This window comes from Thalassophryne amazonica, chromosome 14 (genome assembly GCF_902500255.1).
Source record: "Thalassophryne amazonica chromosome 14, fThaAma1.1, whole genome shotgun sequence".
Classification (NCBI taxonomy): Eukaryota; Metazoa; Chordata; class Actinopteri; order Batrachoidiformes; family Batrachoididae; genus Thalassophryne; species Thalassophryne amazonica.
Window position 1 is genome coordinate 6544295 of NC_047116.1, and position 18381 is coordinate 6562675.

At 41.0% G+C, this 18381-nt stretch overlaps 1 protein-coding gene and 1 long non-coding RNA gene across 2 annotated transcripts in view; one reads left to right on the top strand and one right to left on the bottom strand.

The window, feature by feature from the left end:
- Positions 1-6712, top strand: part of LOC117524486 — a 28072-nt gene extending 21360 nt beyond the window's left edge. The window contains exon 4 of the long non-coding RNA XR_004564781.1: positions 6699-6712. This is a non-coding gene — a long non-coding RNA (uncharacterized LOC117524486). The remainder of the gene's footprint in view (positions 1-6698) is intronic.
- The window catches only part of fam160a2 (family with sequence similarity 160 member A2), a 34655-nt gene that overhangs the window by 14177 nt on the left and 2097 nt on the right, over positions 1-18381 (bottom strand). The window contains 8 exon segments of the mRNA XM_034186279.1: positions 3268-3437; positions 3774-3853; positions 6079-6246; positions 6443-6688; positions 10991-11221; positions 11359-11399; positions 11402-11762; positions 14447-14875. Of these exon segments, the coding sequence (XP_034042170.1) occupies positions 3268-3437; positions 3774-3853; positions 6079-6246; positions 6443-6688; positions 10991-11221; positions 11359-11399; positions 11402-11762; positions 14447-14575 (1426 nt within the window). The 5' untranslated portion in view covers positions 14576-14875.

Here is an 18381-nt window from a genome sequence, read left to right on the forward strand (position 1 = left end):
GATTCAAACAGTCAACATGCTGGATTGTTGGCATTTTTACACTTTGAACCCTACTTTTTTTTATTCTTTTTAAATGACACAATTATGGCTAGATGTAGATAAAACTCAAAATTGTGCAGTATAACACTGTAATCAATCAATCAAATCAATTTTATTTATATAGCGCCAAATCAAAACAAACAGTTGCCCCAAGGTGCTTTACATTGTAAGGCAAGGCCATACAATAATTACGTAAAAACCCCAACGGTCAAAACGACCCCCTGTGAGCAAGCACTTGGCGACAGTGGGAAGGAAAAACTCCCTTTTAACAGGAAGAAACCTCCAGCAGAACCAGGCTCAGGGAGGGGCAGTCTTCTGCTGGGACTGGTTGGGGCTGAGGGAGAGAACCAGGAAAAAGACATGCTGTGGAGGGGAGCAGAGATCAATCACTAATGATTAAATGCAGAGTGGTGCATACAGAGCAAAAAGAGAAAGAAACACTGCATCATGGGAACCCCCCAGCAGTCTAAGTCTATAGCAGCATAACTAAGGGATGGTTCAGGGTCACCTGATCCAGCCCTAACTATAAGCTTTAGCAAAAAGGAAAGTTTTAAGCCTAATCTTAAAAGTAGAGAGGGTGTCTGTCTCCCTGATCTGAATTGGGAGCTGGTTCCACAGGAGAGGAGCCTGAAAGCTGAAGGCTCTGCCTCCTATTCTACTCTTACAAACCCTAGGAACTACAAGTAAGCCTGCAGTCTGAGAGCGAAGCGCTCTATTGGGGTGATATGGTACTATGAGGTCCCTAAGATAAGATGGGACCTGATTATTCAAAACCTTATAAGTAAGAAGAAGAATTTTAAATTCTATTCTAGAATTAACAGGAAGCCAATGAAGAGAGGCCAATATGGGTGAGATATGCTCTCTCCTTCCAGTTCCCATTAGTACTCTAGCTGCAGCATTTTGAATTAACTGAAGGCTTTTCAGGGAACTTTTAGGACAACCTGATAATAATGAATTACAATAGTCCAGCCTAGAGGAAATAAATGCATGAATTAGTTTTTCAGCATCACTCTGAGACAAGACCTTTCTAATTTTAGAGATATTGCGCAAATGCAAAAAAGCAGTCCTACATATTTGTTTAATATGCGCACTGAATGACATATCCTGATCAAAAATGACTCCAAGATTTCTCACAGTATTACTAGAGGTCAGGGTAATGCCATCCAGAGTAAGGATCTGGTTAGACACCATGTTTCTAAGATTTGTGGGGCCAGGTACAATAACTTCAGTTTTATCTGAGTTTAAAAGCAGGAAATTAGAGGTCATCCATGTCTTTATGTCTGTAAGACAATCCTTCAGTTTAGCTAATTGGTGTGTGTCCTCTGGCTTCATGGATAGATAAAGCTGGGTATCATCTGCGTAACAATGAAAATTTAAGCAATGCCGTCTAATAATACTACCTAAGGGAAGCATGTATGAAGTGAATAAAATTGGTCCTAGCACAGAACCTTGTGGAACTCCATAATTAACCTTAGTCTGTGAAGACGATTCCCCATTTACATGAACAAATTGTAATCTATTAGATAAATATGATTCAAACCACTGCAGCGCAGTGCCTTTAATACCTATGGCATGCTCTAATCTCTGTAATAAAATTTTATGGTCAACAGTATCAAAAGCAGCACTGAGGTCTAACAGAACAAGCACAGAGATGAGTCCACTGTCTGAGGCCATAAGAAGATCATTTGTAACCTTCACTAATGCTGTTTCTGTACTATGATGAATTCTAAAACCTGACTGAAACTCTTCAAATAGACCATTCCTCTGCAGATGATCAGTTAGCTGTTTTACAACTACCCTTTCAATAATTTTTGAGAGAAAAGGAAGGTTGGAGATTGGCCTATAATTAGCTAAGATAGCTGGGTCAAGTGATGGCTTTTTAAGTAATGGTTTAATTACTGCCACCTTAAAAGCCTGTGGTACATAGCCAACTAATAAAGATAGATTAATCATATTTAAGATCGAAGCATTAAATAATGGTAGGGCTTCCTTCAGCAGCCTGGTAGGAATGGGGTCTAATAGACATGTTGATGGTTTGGATGAAGTAACTAATGAAAATAACTCAGACAGAACAATCGGAGAGAAAGAGTCTAACCAAATACCGGCATCACTGAAAGCAGCCAAAGATAACGATACGTCTTTGGGATGGTTATGAGTAATTTTTTCTCTAATAGTTAAAATTTTATTAGCAAAGAAAGTCATGAAGTCATTACTAGTTAAAGTTAAAGGAATACTCTAATGACTAATGAAGTCATAAATCAGGAAAGAGGAAAAAATAAACATTAAATATAATTGCTTTGCCAGTTTATTTGGAAAACAATTGAGAAAACGTGGACTCTATAAATTCCATATTTTTCAAGTGTTTCAAACATAAAGAGAAGTGGGGGGGGAGGGGTTCCATGCGTAATATATTTACTATAAGTATGTTTCTTTTTCCTGTGTTTCCATCTCCCTTAATTATCTTTCCGTTCTCTCCTCTCTGCTCAGTCCACAACTCAAAGACACAATTTGACTAATTTTTTTTTTATTTGTAAATTTTGAATTTGTCTCAGCAAAGTTGTTCATGATTTCAGAATGCAGGATCGATTTTTTTTTTTAAGAACAGAATTTTAATCCAGCCATAGGTTTATTTTGGAACATTTTAAAGTAGGAATGTGGGTGTATTGCTAAAAATTATAGGACAGCATTTTAATACTATGAATTTCAATATTTTTGTCTGTTGTTTCAGAAAGTGAAAATATTATATGTTCTAGAGTCATTATGTCTAAAATATGTTTCAAGCAGTTTTTGTTTTTTTGTGTTTTTTTTTTTGTTTTTTTGTTTACCAATTTTAATAATTAGCCTGAAATATTGAGTTGAGATTTGGTTATGTTCCTGATGGAAGACATTTGACAGTTTCAATGTTTACAATTTATTCTGGCTATGACAAATTCTGTAGTTTTGGAGAGCTTTATAAAATTAAGTTTTGTACATGTTGACAGCCTCGATGATGAACGTCACTGGGGTGGGCAATCATATGCCATGAAGGACCGAGACACTACAGGTTTTCCTTACTACCAATCACTTCAGCAGGTGATTTTGTTGACGATCAGGTGTTTATGCTCAGAGGAGAAGCTCATCAGCAACACACCTGCTGAGGTGATTGGTTGCAAGGAAAACCTGCAGTGTCTAGGCCCTTGCTGCCCACCCCTGGGTTAGATGCTTATGTTTGTTCGCTTGTTTGCTGACCTTTGCTCCAGAAAGCAGTGTCGTCCTCCCGCTCAGCTGAGGGCACCACAGTCTGCCTGCAGCACTCCGGGATGAGTGAGAGGAACCTGTCTGCAGATTTTCCGTACAGATCAGTGTCCCTGATGGCGCGACGCTGACTCAGCATGACGTGGGTACACGGCAGCAGATACCTGGGAGCAAGCACATACCATTTGAATCTTCTAGTTCCAGTCTAGACTAAAACACCACATTAAATAAGACTCAGTAACACTGACTATGACTGCAGTACTTCCTGTTGGCCAGCAGATGTCAGTCAGGCTGAGCTGATGTGAGCAAATGAGTAATAATATCCTGTTCAGAGTAGAGAAGCTTGAATCTTCGACTGGACTGGGACTCGCGTCAAGCAACCCAGTCCAGTCGAAGATTCAAGCTTCTCTACTATGGAAACCACCTGGACAACTGAGAGCCTTCACAGAAATCCTGTTCAGAGCTCTAACTCTTATCACGACACGGACACTTGAACGCACCTGAGAACAAGCTGCAACATGATGTCTTCACAGTTGAGAGAGAGGAGAGTCCTGAAGAGACCCAGGGACACCATGCAGAGCTGGGACGACACAAAAGACACTTCTCACATCGATAAACACAGACACAATCACGTTCCCCCACGTTTGTCAGCGTTCTTATCACTTCCTTTACTTAATCCATCCACCTCCAGCCTTCCTCTCTTCCTATTCTCATCACTCTTTTTATTTTTAGTGAGATAGTCCTCATCTCTTCTCCAAACCACAGTCACCCACTGTCCACTACTTTAATCTGACATTTCTCCTACTTTTGTTGTTCCACTGTTTTTTTTTCCTGTCTTGTTTCTTCTCCTGCACGCCCTTCTCTGCCCACATCTGAACCCCATACATCGCTGCTGAATGTTTGTAAGGCAGATTTTAAGCATATGTCACTATGTTAGACTATTTCTATTTTATTACATTGCGTTGTTATATTCTATTGTTCTTACCAGCATGCTTATTTTATGTTATTTCATTTTTTGTCTCTTATATTTAGATATTTTATACTTTTGAGTCATTTTTATATATATATATATATATATATATATATATATATATATATATATATTTGGACATCCAGTGTGGGCAGCAAAGTAAAAGGAATAGGAAAATGTGTTTCTTTACTGTGCATATGACAATAAAAGCTTTGAATCTTGAATTTGGTTCGCAACAACACTCTGACCCAAACAGTGACCTTTTCTCCTTCCTTTCTTCCTCTTTTTTCTTATCTTCTGCAGCAAGACAAAGCAATTCTCCCTCAAGTGCAACAGAAATTTGCTACATTCGTCAGCATTCACCACTATGTAAGAAACGGGTGTGAAAGTCACAATATTGGTCAGCATTCGGCGCTCTGTGAGATACGAGCTTAAAGATCAAAGCTGAAGATGCACTGAAGATTGTTTTACATGCTAAAATAAAGTTTCCTTTTTTATGACAGTCACATCAAACTAAATACTTCAATTCTGCTGTAATCACTTTGAATCAAGTCTTTTTTGGGGTTCCCATCAAAACCCTGGTAGTTCATGAGCCAGAAGCCAATTTTGACCTAATCAGGATCACTTAAGGGGACTAAACGAGACTTAGAATCCAGCATCAGTGGATCATGACCTACACAAAAATGTACAGTGGTCATCCCAGGGTGGTAGCTGTAGCCAGATAAGGGTCAAAATTTAAAAATACTCCAATCATATTGAAAAGTATACCACATGTGGCACGGATGGCTTAGTGGTTAGCACTGTTACCTCACAGCAAGAAGGTCGTGGGATCGCGTCCTGCCCTTTCTGTGTGGAGTTTGCATGTTCTCCCCGTGTCTGTGTGGGTTTCCTGCAGTTTCTTCCCAGAATCAAAACATACTTATTTAGTGTCTGCTCCTTTCTCTGCCCCTGAGCAAGGCAGCGTCTCTACATCTGGAGTTGGTCCTCGGGCGCTGTGCTGTGGCTGTCCACTGCTCCAAGTGGTTGGATTGTGTATAACTGTAATTAGGATAGTTAAATGCAGAGGACCACTATTACTGTATGTATGTACATATGTGTACAATGACAATAAAGGCTCTTCTTCTTATCATAAAAAAAAAACAAAAAAAAAGTATAGTTTGGGCTATGACAATGTTCTGGAGTTTTGGGGTTAAAAATATGAAAACAAAAATGGTGACAAAGGTCAATTTCACTGTGTATGGGTGTCAAAAGGTAAAGTTGCCCCAATTTTGGGTTTAAAAAAAAAAGTGATGCAAATTATTGGTCGAAGCAATAAGATTAATAAATGGAATTGATCTGACTGTGCTGAATGTTTGGTCTGCAAAATAAAGGTCAAACAAGTTCAACGACCATTGTATTCTTGGACATATGTCACCCCATAACTTGGTAACTAAACAACAGATGGTGCAAACTACTGCTTTTTAAAACTTTATTAGCTCAACCAATAATGTACATCATTTTTTTAAACCAAAAATGGAGCAACTTTCATTGATGTAACTGTCCGTTTTACCTCCTAACATTCAGTTGTCGATAATTCAAATTATACTTTTTTGGAATCTTCATGGTCAGACAAATAATGTGGTATGCTTTTCAATATGATTGGAGCATTTTAAAAGTTGACCCCTGTGTAACCCTTCACTGACCCCTACCTGGCTACAGTTGCCACCATACATTTTTGTGTCAGTCATTTTGTACCAAGGCTGGACTGTAGGTGTGTTTAGTACTTTTAAGTGGTTCAGAAAACCTGCCTGACTGATGGACTAAGGTTTGTGTGAGGTGAAAGCCTTTACGCTCACCCTCGAGTTGCTGCTGATGCGTGTGAGCAGTGTGTCCACGATGGTGTCGTTGTCATGATGATGCAGCAGGACGAAGCGAAGGAAGGTTTTGAGGAGTGACATCTCAGTCACGCTGCGCAGAAACAGGTCCAGGTAGGCTGTGCTGGCGATCATCTCTTCCACAGATGACTACCCACGTGCAGATCCAGAAAAGAAGAACGTAAGAACACATTCACACCCCCAACCGTACACCCCCGACCTGATCCAGTCTCATTTTTCCAAACAATCACATCAACGTTTGAATGAGTCTCCAAAGAAAACCTGACAGTGTTATCCTGTGTAATTGTGACTCCAGCTATGGAAACGTGCCCGCCCCTTCTCCTACCTTATGCAGGGCGGGACCCATAACGGGTACCAGGAAGCCGTTGTGGAGATAGTCCAGAAGCTGGGAACGAATGAAAGGATGAGCCACCTGCACCACCGCATTGCAGAACTCCAGCGAGTTCATGAAGAGCATGAGTGAGGACACACCCATCCAGTCCTCCCGCCGCAGGGCGTGCCAGTCGTCACCTCGCACCTCAATCTTCCTGGGGAGAGAGGAGTACAGGGCACTGAGGCCTGTAGCCAAAACCTGAGGAGAGACAGAGGAGCCACATAAGTCTGTTGATCCTCCCCCACCGAGGCCAGGCTGCCACGAACTTTAACACATTTTTGTTTTGGGAAAACGCCGACAACTTAAAATTTAAAATCAGTGGTGGCTGGTTTATAATGTTTTTTTGTTTTTTTTTTAAAGCGGTAGTGATAACGCCAACAAGTGACCTAAGGCGATGACTGGATGTCTTTGGTATTTCGTCTCTTCAGTGGATCCTTGAGTCCCGGATGACTGTCTGGATGGTTGCCATCCAGGACCCAGGGCGGTTCCATAGTGTCCATCAATAATTCTAAGTGCACGCTCCCAGACCGGACTTGCAGTGACATATGACATTTCAAATTTGATGGAAATTTTCTTTGGCAGGGGACAGTCTATGGGTAGATTTATTTTTAAAAAATAACAAGAATAATAAATCTGAAAATTCTACATCCTTAAAACAACCCCTCACCCCCCACCAAAAAAAATAAATAAATAAATAAAAATCTAATGACAGGTGATTGTCTTCTGATGTCTTGGCAGCAGAAATCAGGCTATCGCTGAGAACAGACAGCGTCCACGAGGCTAAGATGCTCACTTTCACATTACTGAGTGATGTCTGGGACATCACGCAGCAACACCAGTAAAACACACATTTAGTATATTTATTTAGTTATTTCATGTTTGTCACTGACCATCTTATCTTTGCCTGTGGTTCCTGAACACCTCACACTTCTGACGGTTTCCTGTTCACCTGTCACCAATAACCACCCCCATCAGCTCCCCTATTTAATCTGGTCACTCCAACACCCCGTGTTTCTCTGTCAGGCTTCAAACTCTAACATCTCACCGTCACAGAACCTTGGGTTTTTATTTTTTTTCCCCTATGTTGGTATGATGAACTGGATCACAGCCCGGCTCCGACAGCCTGTTTGCTGACGTCTGATCGTGACTGCTTGTGGATGTTTGTTTTTGGGGTGTTTTCAAAAAGGAAGATGGGCCTTTATTGTCACTGTGCACACAATGAAGTTTATCCTCTGCATTTATGACAATTACACACACAATTCAACCACGAAGAGCAGAAGGATTTTCCTTCACCAAAACGTCAAATCTAGGCTTGTATCTCAGATGTACCTTCTGACAAACTGTAGCTGAACATTCAGATCTTCTTTTTAATAAAATCCTCCTCTGTACCACTTCATCATGAAGCTGTATAACTGGGGATACAAATGCAAACATGCACTGTGCACAATTTCTCCAATCACAGCCACAGAAGCCTGTAACTTCTTCTGGGTTGTCTACGTGTCTTGGTGGCTTTCCTCACTGTTCTTCGCTCAGTTTTTGAGAGCTGTCTACTCCACACAGATTTACCACAGAGTGTCATACTGTTTGTATTTCTTCATAACTGATGTAAATAAAGTTCAAGACATATTCAGTGACTTGGAAATGTTCATGTATCCATCCCCTGACTTGTCAGAAGAAAACTGGAGCTAAAACTGATTATTTACAGGTATTATACCAAAGGGGCCCATTACTTACGCAACCCATCATCTTGACTTTTATATTTTTAATTAATTTATGTCACTTTGTAGAGATTTACTTTAAATTTGAGTTTAAGGAAAATAATTTTACAATTTTTTATTTTTTTGTATTTGTAATGGCATAAATTAAAATGTGTGAAATACCAAGTGTTCCAATACTTTCTGAGGGCACTGTATGTGACGCCGCAAGGTTAAGTTCAGAAGTCTCAATGTTAATGTAAAAAAATGGTTTTGGGGTTTTTACACACTCGATGTTCTGCTGCGCTGATCTTGAAGAAGCTGAAAGGAAGCACTGAGACAAGCAGACAGGATGTAGATTGGGTTGAAGTTTCTCAGAATGCATGCTCATCTCCTTCCCCTTCACTCCATCATGTACCAATGCTTATCAGTAACCACCCGCGGTACATCAGTATCTGACCCAACTTCTCTTTATAAAGAGCCGACTCACACAGATCAGATTATGATCTGCGCTCTGTCATTGCGACACACTGTGTTGCATAACGGTGCCTTGTTTTTGTTATGTTAGGTTGTGCATGATTAAAACTGTATGCACAGCTGTTTGTCTTTTCTGCATTCTGCTGTACGTGCGCAGGTGCTTTTAATTTGACAAACAGACTGTGGCGGAAGACATTAAAGACTACACATTTCCCTCATGGTGCCAACAAAACACTTAACTCACTCATGGCAACATAACACTAAACTAAATGGACTAAACCAACTGAACTACAAAAACATGATGAATCAATAACACTAACAACACTGGTAAATTAACATGAAACACAATAACATTTAAAACCTCAAACTCCCATGATGCATTGCAGCACAATGCTCATTGTTTATTGGTTAGCTAAAATTGCTAATGTCTCCAAAAATATTTGTCTTATCAACTGTTCATTATCAGACCATTTAAACTCTCCCCGGTTTTTGCCTGATCGAAGCCATACATATGCATGCACGCATCTGTAGTTTTTCTTTTTTTTGGGGGGGGGGGGGGGGGGTTAAAAGTAGAGTGCCTTGATTGGAGAGTGGCGTCAACTCAGAACGGGGCACCATTTTGGGTCCAACTGCACTGAGCTACTGAATGAACGTTTTGTGTTTTCAACATTTTTTTTTTATCATTTAGCCACATACAGCAACACACCCAGGTACAGGTACTATCAAAATAAATATAAAAATAGTTAAGCTATCAAATTTAGAATTTATGATAATTTAATTAATTTAAAGCCTGATTTATGCAGCTGCAGCTCTGTCACTCCATGTCATGCCTGACAGTTTTAAAGTTCTCCATCTCTGGATTATGGTTTATTCTGGACTAATTTGACCCTCAACAAGCTTTTCTTTCTGCAATCATCACCTCCAAATCAAAAGGTAAGCTGTACAATTTCCTCTTTTACCGACTCCGTGCTGTAAAGCTCCGTGCTGATCCATTTATCAGCGGGCACGCTGTAAAAACTGCTATGATGGCAGATGAAGGATTAAAAGCAATAAAGTGTCAAATCACAGCCTTTTGCATTTGATTTAACAGCTGCACGTCAGGCTGTGGATCCATGTCTGAACACCGTTTGAAAAAACTAAACGGTCGGACTTTTAAATCACAGAAATGACTCCTCTCCCACTTTAATTTGTATCTCTGCACGTCCAGACTGCTCAGAGTTTTTAATGGAAATACACTGCGATTGGATGGGACATTTTATCTGATGTGAGCGAAAAATCTGCTGTACAAAATCCGTTATATACGGTGTTTATTACACGGAAAACAATACAAAAACTTTGGGACTTTTTTTGTCCAGTGACTGTGAAAATCTGGTTTATACGATGATGGTTTTGGTGAGTTTACTGTACATGGGACATGAACAATAAATTTACCTCACAAAGCTTTGCTGATGTCGGCTTCCATCCCACACAGCTGACTTTATTTCTCTAAATTTTCTTCTGTTCGGATCTGAAGGGAATCTGTACATCTTGAAGCCTTTGTTGTGTCTATTTGTGCATCCAAATGCACAACAACCCTGCATTTTCAGCGAATAAATAAATTAAAATAGCTGGATTACATGCAAACACATTAACAGTCAACGCTATTTTTGCCCCAAGATGGCACCATGAGGTCATGTGACTGATTTTTTTTTCACTCGTCTGTGTCGCCACTCTCTCCAATAAAGGCACTCTAGTTCAAGGAAACAATAGCCAATGCAAAACTTGGTGTATGGCCCTGATCATATGTTATGTTGGTCTATGATTTCTTCGTCAAGGGAATAACTAAGTCTGGAATTTATTTTGGTGCTTTAAAGACGGTGTATTTGTGAAGCAAAAGATTTCCACTTTATAGCTGCTATGTGGTGTACTGACCCCATTTCCAAAACCTTCCTCCCAAAAACAGCACGAGAAAATAGTTTCAACCAGACACGGCATTCGCTAGTTACTGTGTGGAAACTAAAAGTTAACTGACAGACACCTGGACAGGGTGAAAGCATAATGTCATCCAACTTCAGTGAGTGGGGGCATAAAAAGGAATTTCATTTTGCATTAATAAAAAATAAAATAAAACCCCACACACTTAAATCATACATGAAAGAAAACAATTAACTTCCAGATCGTCTCCAAATCTTAATGAGGTCTCCCTCTTACAATCTTATTTACAGGGAACTGTTTTAAAAATCTAATCAATGCAAATGTACAAAACAAAAACATAACATTGTGGACTTGAAAGCCAGAAAAAAGAAACAGAACAAAGACACTAAAGCAGTTGATGTTTTCTGTCACTAACCGGGCAGAAGTAGGATTTCTCAGCGATGTAGCGTGCCGCAGCCTCGTGTGTTGCCGAGGCCGCCATGACCAGGAGGAGGGCGTCACGGGCCTGCTGACCAATCGAACCATCGCGGTGGATGAACGGAACAAGGAGAGAGAAGATGAGCAGATTGGTGGAACCCTGCTGCACCGGCGACGCCCGGAACAACATCTCCAGGATCACCGGCTGTCGGGCCATGGACACGCAGACCTGGAGGCAATTTAAAGAAAGAGCTGATCGACATGCAGAACTTTAGTATGTTTTATCCCAGATGACAGTTTTGTGTTCCAGCGGTTTGCATTTGGTGTGTCTGGTGTGATCGTGAATAACTGAATGTTCACGTGCACCTGATTGAGCAGCAGCACCAGACTGTTTTCCAAACCGATGAGCAGCCAACATCCGGGTCAGCACACACTCCCAGCAGCCTCAGCAGGGGGTGAAGGACTGCTGTGTGCTGCAGCAGGGGCTGCTGGGACTGTCCGATCAACATCTCAAACAGCTTGAGCAGTGCCCCCTGGCTGTCAGGGTCCAGGCCACGGCGGAGGTGCCACTGGACCAGACGCTCCAGAATGTTTTCTGTGGCCACCAGCTCCAGTATGGGCCCCATAGGCAGCACGCCGGCCATGCCATCTGAGCCTTCACCAGGCCGTTCCTCTGCCAGCAGACACAGCATCTGGTCGGTGTGATTCCTCACTGCTGTGAGGTCGTCACTGGAGGACGAAGGCTCGTGCTGCTCCAACACCCAGGAGACCTGGAAGAGCGGAACCAGAAGTAAAACTTCATGTTGTTGCACTCAACATTGGCTGTCCAACAAGATCAGAAAGGACATGTTTCCATTGATGACCAGTTTTGATGTTCAAACATGAAGCACATTTGAATCATACCCATTTATATTTACTGCACAGTATGCACAGATTACTCATTTATATTTGCTGCTTTTTTTTTTTTTTTTTTTTTTTAAAGAGTCACAACATTAAATCAAATCCAGCAGTTTGTCACACAGACATGGCGTGCCACTATCTGTTTATTGTTATTACGAATCAGGCATATTTCATGGAACTTACATGGTTTTAGGACATGTAATCCACGTGGATACACAGATCTTATGACTCTGTGCCCCCCCCCCCGCAAAAAAGTTAAATGGAGGTGCCCAAATTCTTACCTTTGGCTATAAAATCTGAATTGGGGGGGGGGGGGGTAGATATGTGTGTGTTTTAGACCAACAAACAAAATGAAAAACACCAAAAACAAACTAAAGGAAAAACAAAAACAATAACAAAAAAGGAACAAAAGACCAAACAAGAACTCAAAAATAACTATCTTGTGTGAATTACATTCAATTAAAACTAAATGCTTTGTATTTTAGCAAAACTTTACATTCTAAATTTAAACTGAAGTTTCAACATAATAAAAATCACTTCTAATTAATGTGGCCTGCGGACCGCACATTGGGCAGCCCTGCACACGCACTGGGACAGCTACAGAAAGACAGAACAAAGACAGTTGTGCTGGTGTGCGTTTGTGGTTATTTGATTTTACAGTTTAACTGCTGTGGAACAATCAGAGTATAACGTTTTGTTTTTCTGAGTCAGCGTTCTGTTTAACCTGAAGGCGGTGACATCTTTGTTGCAGGCTGTGGTCGCAGCGCTCTCGGCCTCCTGTTTTCACTCTCTGTCCACACATGGAGCACTGTGCAGAATTCCTCCAATCACAGTCACATAAGCCTATAACTTCTCCTGGGTTGTCTGGGTGTCTTGGTGGCTTTGCTCACTCTTCTCCGTCTTGCACAGTCACTCAGTTTTTGAGAACTGTCTACTCCACGCAGATTTACCATAGAGTGCCATATTGTTTGTATTTCTTTGTAATTAATGTAAATAAAGTCCAAGACATATTCAGTGGCAGCTCCACCATCAGAGAGCCTCATCCACAACCACCACAAAAGACTCCAAGCTGTCGATGTTAAAGGTGGCAACATACGGTATTAAGAACAGGGGTATGTAAACTTTGGATCAGGGTCATTTGGGTAGTTTCTCTTGTCATTTTGATTTAAAAAGAGGAAACACAGTTGTTTGACAATAAATGGCTTCACCCAACCACTAACCATGAGTGAAAAAAGTTTTTGTGTTATTCATATTCTCTTAAAAATGGCCAAAAAAGCAAAAATTCTGCCAGGGTATGTAAACTTTTGAGCACATCTGTAAAATCCATATCCTTTTTCTATTAGCTGTGCTTTTTTATAGAGATGGCGTTAAATCAGACCCTGATGGCAGAAGACAAAAGTGATGTCCCACGTCAATTTATACAGTTACGCGAACATGCTTATTTGTATATCAGGAGATTTTTTTTAATTCCTTGTGTCAAGTGAAAGCGCGCGTGTGTGTGTCCCCTGTTTGTTTCTACATTAGGCGAGTCCTTGAACCTGACAAAGCCAATAATCTGCATGACCAACAGGGGAATTTTAATGACAGAGGGAACAGCATGAGAAACATGACTCACAACAAACAGAGCCCAGGGTCTGAAACACTGTCCATGTCTTTGAAGACTTGGTCTTCAAGATCTTGTTTTAACTGTGGCAGTATTTTATTTTATTTTATTTAAAACAGTCACAAACTTTGGTACACTTTGGTAATCCCTCCCGTTTGTGGCGTGTGCAGGGTTATCATACATGTCCAGGGGACCTCGACATCACTAGGAGGTCTCCTGGATGTGCTAACTTTGAGCTAAATTTACACTATGATTGTGCTACGGTGTCTACAGTTAGCTTAGGCTGATTTTTCCGCGTGTGCGAGACCACATCTTTGGGCAACTGTGATCTTTGGTTCTGACAGCCCAGCCCTGACCTAGAATCTGGAAACAAATGACAGGGATGATTAAAACACCCCACCCCCAAGGCCAAAGTTCACCAGAGAGCTGTATTTTATTTAGGCTGAGAACAGTGGAGGTTTATTCCATGTAGCTTGTGCTTGTGTTCAGTGGTCATAAAGTCAAACATGTCAGCATTAATTCAGACCCAGATCAGATACCAGAGCAGCAGATTTTTGCTGTTTACAGTCTCCTGTCCTAAGATTGTACAACAGTGTCACCCTCAGACTGCATCAGTTTGATTGTGTGGAAATGTTTCACATGCGCCCATTCTCTGGGTTCTTATTGTTTTATTTGATGCTGCATGCTTTGCTGAAGCAGCCGCTTATATTTTGCGAGTCTGTCATTTTCTACATTTAGGTATTTATTTACGCATTTATAGCTTGCTGTTTTAAGATCTTGTAGTTATTGTTGCGTTTCTGTTGTACAGTGTTCAAAGAACAGAAAATAAGGGACTGAGATGAAGGTGTGTTTGGGAACATAATCTGAAAAATCCTAATATAAGGGCATTTTGTCTGTCAAATTTTACAGACATTTTATGGTGTTATATGTGCGAGTAGACCTGCAGCTCACCTGTCTCCAGTGGTTCTCAAACACAATGAGGCAGGTTTCCGGGTCTGCTGTGCAAGGACTGGAGGGTGTGGCGCTCCGATCGGACCGAGTCCCAGGACCCCGTGGGTTTAGCCTGCTCAGCCAACTCATCTTGACCCAGTAAAGGTCAGCTCAAGGGTCGCAAAGATGAAATTATAAGGTGATTGTAGAAATGACAGTAGACAGAGAAGAAGATTAAAAGAAGGAAGGGGAAAAGAAAAGGAAGACTAGGAACATCCTGTCCAACTGGACACAGGGGAAGGACGTCAGGAGCAGCAAACAGTCTGCCACCACCTGTTGATGTCAGTGTAGACCACTACTGCTTTAGCAACTGTAACCTTGTCCTCCGTGTAGACCCTGTCATCCAGTCTGAAGCCAACACCACTCCATAGTCCGGACAGTTCCGCTGAGCTGTGCAAACAAGCCAAAAGAAAGGAAAATGACACATGCCCCTTCAAAACCCTGTAACAGAACTTCAGATTTCTGGTCCTGTAGACCCACAGCACTGGAATTTCTAAAAGTTAACCCAATTTATCAGGTGAGTCCAACTAATCAAAGCCTCTTGATTGGCTAAATATGCCTGATTTGCAGACAAGAACCTGTGGAGCAGGGACTAGAAAAAAATATGTAGTTCTGTGGGTCACCAGGATGGCTGTGGTTTCAGATCAGGAACCATTAATGCCAAGACATCAAACATTTAAACCTTCAGTCCTAAATCAAATGCACCATACAGCAGATTTTGTCTTTTCTCTGCAAAGAAATACAAGTGTTCCCTGCCATCGTGGTAGTGCGGCAGCACCCCAGGCCAAAAGGTGAGGGGACGGAGGCTGCCGGACCTGAAACTATTGTAAAGTACACTGTGAAGCGTGGGGAGCACGGGGGTCAAGACGAGAGCTGCTGCAGCATCTCTGCTGGTTTTTGTTTTGCTGCTGCTAATGTTAAGGATCGTTTCATGTGACCAGGCTTCAATACAGTAAACAGTGTGGACACAAATGAGGCTAACATCAGACAAGAAGTTATATTTTACAAGAGTCTTGCAAATGAGATTTCAAGCATTTAATTACACTGAACAGAGGCACTGAACAGACTTTTTCATAAACTTCTGCTCACAGATGCAAAAGGCACCCCCCCCCCCCCCCCCCCCCCCGAAATAAAAAAAAAGCTGCAATTTTGATCAGTTTTTTGGGTTTAAAACACAGTGGCATTTGACTCTTACACTGGAACAAAATATGTCTCAAGTCTTGATTTCATTCAAATTTAGTTTCTGTCTTGTATGTTTTGTCTGTAATAAGTTTCCACAGATGGACTGACTGTCTGCATTAAATGACTAATTCTGCTTTCATTGTTTTCAGTCTACCTTTATCAAATTCTAAGTGTGTCTTATAAAACAAATCAATAACTACACCCTTTCTGCTTTTAAAGACATAACTATCACAAATTAAAAGTCTTTTGCCACTTGTAAGTCATGTAAAATTAATGCAATAGTTAAAAAATTTAATTAAAAAAGACCATCACTAGATCAATACCACAAAATGGCAAATACCACCACCAGACCTATTGAATCCTAAATAAAGTGTTGTGAAATGTAGCACTTTCAAATGCCACCATTTGTAATATAAATAATAAAAATCATAACCAGTGAATATACCTGTACAGTATTTAGCACAGTGCTCTAATTTTACCTCAAAATACAGAGACAAAAATAAGTATTTGAACACCCTGCGGTTTTGCAAGTTCTCCCACTTAGAAATCATGGAGGGGTCTGAAATTTTCATCTTAGGTGCATGTCCACTGTGAGAGACATAATCTAAAATACTTCTGTAGGAAGTATTTTAGCAATAAAGTCAAGTGAGAGGGGGAGGTGTTGTTTAAATACTTGAAGGACACTGGAGTCATGGAGAGGATTTAGGACTGCTATAACGGACTGATGCAGAAGATGGCAGCAATGCAACAATAAGGATGCCGGCTGTTATATGCCACAGAAGAAGAGGAGTACATGTTTTGAGAGGAGCGCATTCACTGTATAAAAAAAAAAATAAAATAAAAAAAAAAATTTTAAAAAGCCATAATATATGTATATATTTAAGTGAGCGGTTTTATAGGACGATATAAACTAAACGGAACATGGAAACAAATTTCGACGGAAATCCGTACAAACAGAGGTTTTGCACCCATGCGCAGGTCACAATTCGGCTGAACTTGCAGTCAAGTTGTGGACCCCGAACATTTAGACTACTATATAAAAGTCCATTTTGATTTGACCGTTTTTAGGAGGGATCATCAGTGCAGACGATGACTACTTCCTCCTCCTCCGACTGCTGCAGGTCAGTGATGCGGGTGGACGATTTTGTGCAGATGACTCCTGACTATTCAAAGTTTTTGTATGTGACTCCTTAGATCCTTACTGTCAGTTCAGATTGGGCCAGAATTTATACACGGCACACACGTGCCCGCCACACATGTAGCGTGTATGTGTGCAGCAGGTAGGTGCATGTATAAATTCTGGCCCAATCTGAACCGGCAGTAAGGATCTAAAGAGCCACATCCAAAAACTTTGAATCATCAGGAAACGTCCCCACTGACGAATCCCTCATCACTGACCTGCAGCTATTGCACGTAACAGCGTATCATTAAGTTCTGTCACGTTGTGAATGAGGTGAATTGTCTCCACACACCCCCATATTGATCCATCAGCTGCTGCACAATTCAGATCGCTCCAGTTTGCGCCTCAAAATCCACAACAAAAGAACTTTGTGACTGCATGCTTAGTTGGGCTCTGTGCCATGGAGTGGCGCAGAAAGGAGGAAGACACGGACTGAGCCAGATGTGTGGCTCCACGCGGCTCTCGTCTCGCCCGTTTTCCCAAACATCAGGCACATGCAGCAGGTGGAACACCTGCAGGAGCGCGCTGATGAACATTGGAACAAGACTTTTAGCCGACTTGGTGTCACTGCCCTTCTTCAGCATACTGCAGCAATTAAACTGAATGCGGTGTAGCAGGGTTTAATTGTGCGCACGTCAGATAAAACACTGTCATGCTCTATAAAGGATCACCACTAATCAAGACGGATCAACTCGTTCAGTTCCGACCTCCATGACATGAGGCAAAATGAGGGTGGTGCGTGACATTCATGGAATATTTTTTTGACAGCCTAAAAACATGCTCCAAGAAAATCATGAATAACACGCACCAACACACACTATTAAGAAACCTATTCAGATGCATTAAGTCACGTTAAGAATGTCAGGAATGTGCCAAGAATGATGCAAATATGACATTCGTAACACGTCTTGCCTATGTGTAAACGCAGCATTATGACTGGGGGTAAAACAAGACATATGAGGAGTTCAGCTTGAGAAAACACTGATCAACATTTTTCACTGTTTTCTAACATTATAAGATTCAAACAACTAATCAATTAATTGAGACAATAATTGACATATTAATTAATAATGAAAATATTGAAGAAAAATATACTAAAGCTATTTTCATAAACAAACTGTCAGTAAGTAATAGCAATTAAAATAAATAACTGCAACAAAATACATTTTAATAATAATTTCAGATTATGCATTGAGACAACAGTAAGCAGAGGTCAAGGTTTAACTACAGATTCCAGCACAGGGAGCTGCCTTCATATAAACCAAACTGCTTGTCAAAGGTTAACAATCAGACAAATCCCAGCACACAAACATTAAAACCTCACAGGACGAGTCCACAGGTCAACATATACTTTAGACAAACTCATCCTGACATTAATGTCAGTCTTCCTCAGGTGTGCACAGATGAACAAATGGGCAGAGCTTCGAGCACGCTGAACGACAGCGATTGCCTGAGTTCTGGAAGCAACAGCAGCAATAGGCGCCTGAGCGGTGCGCCTCGGTATGTGCAAAATCTGGGTCAAGCTGTGCACAAT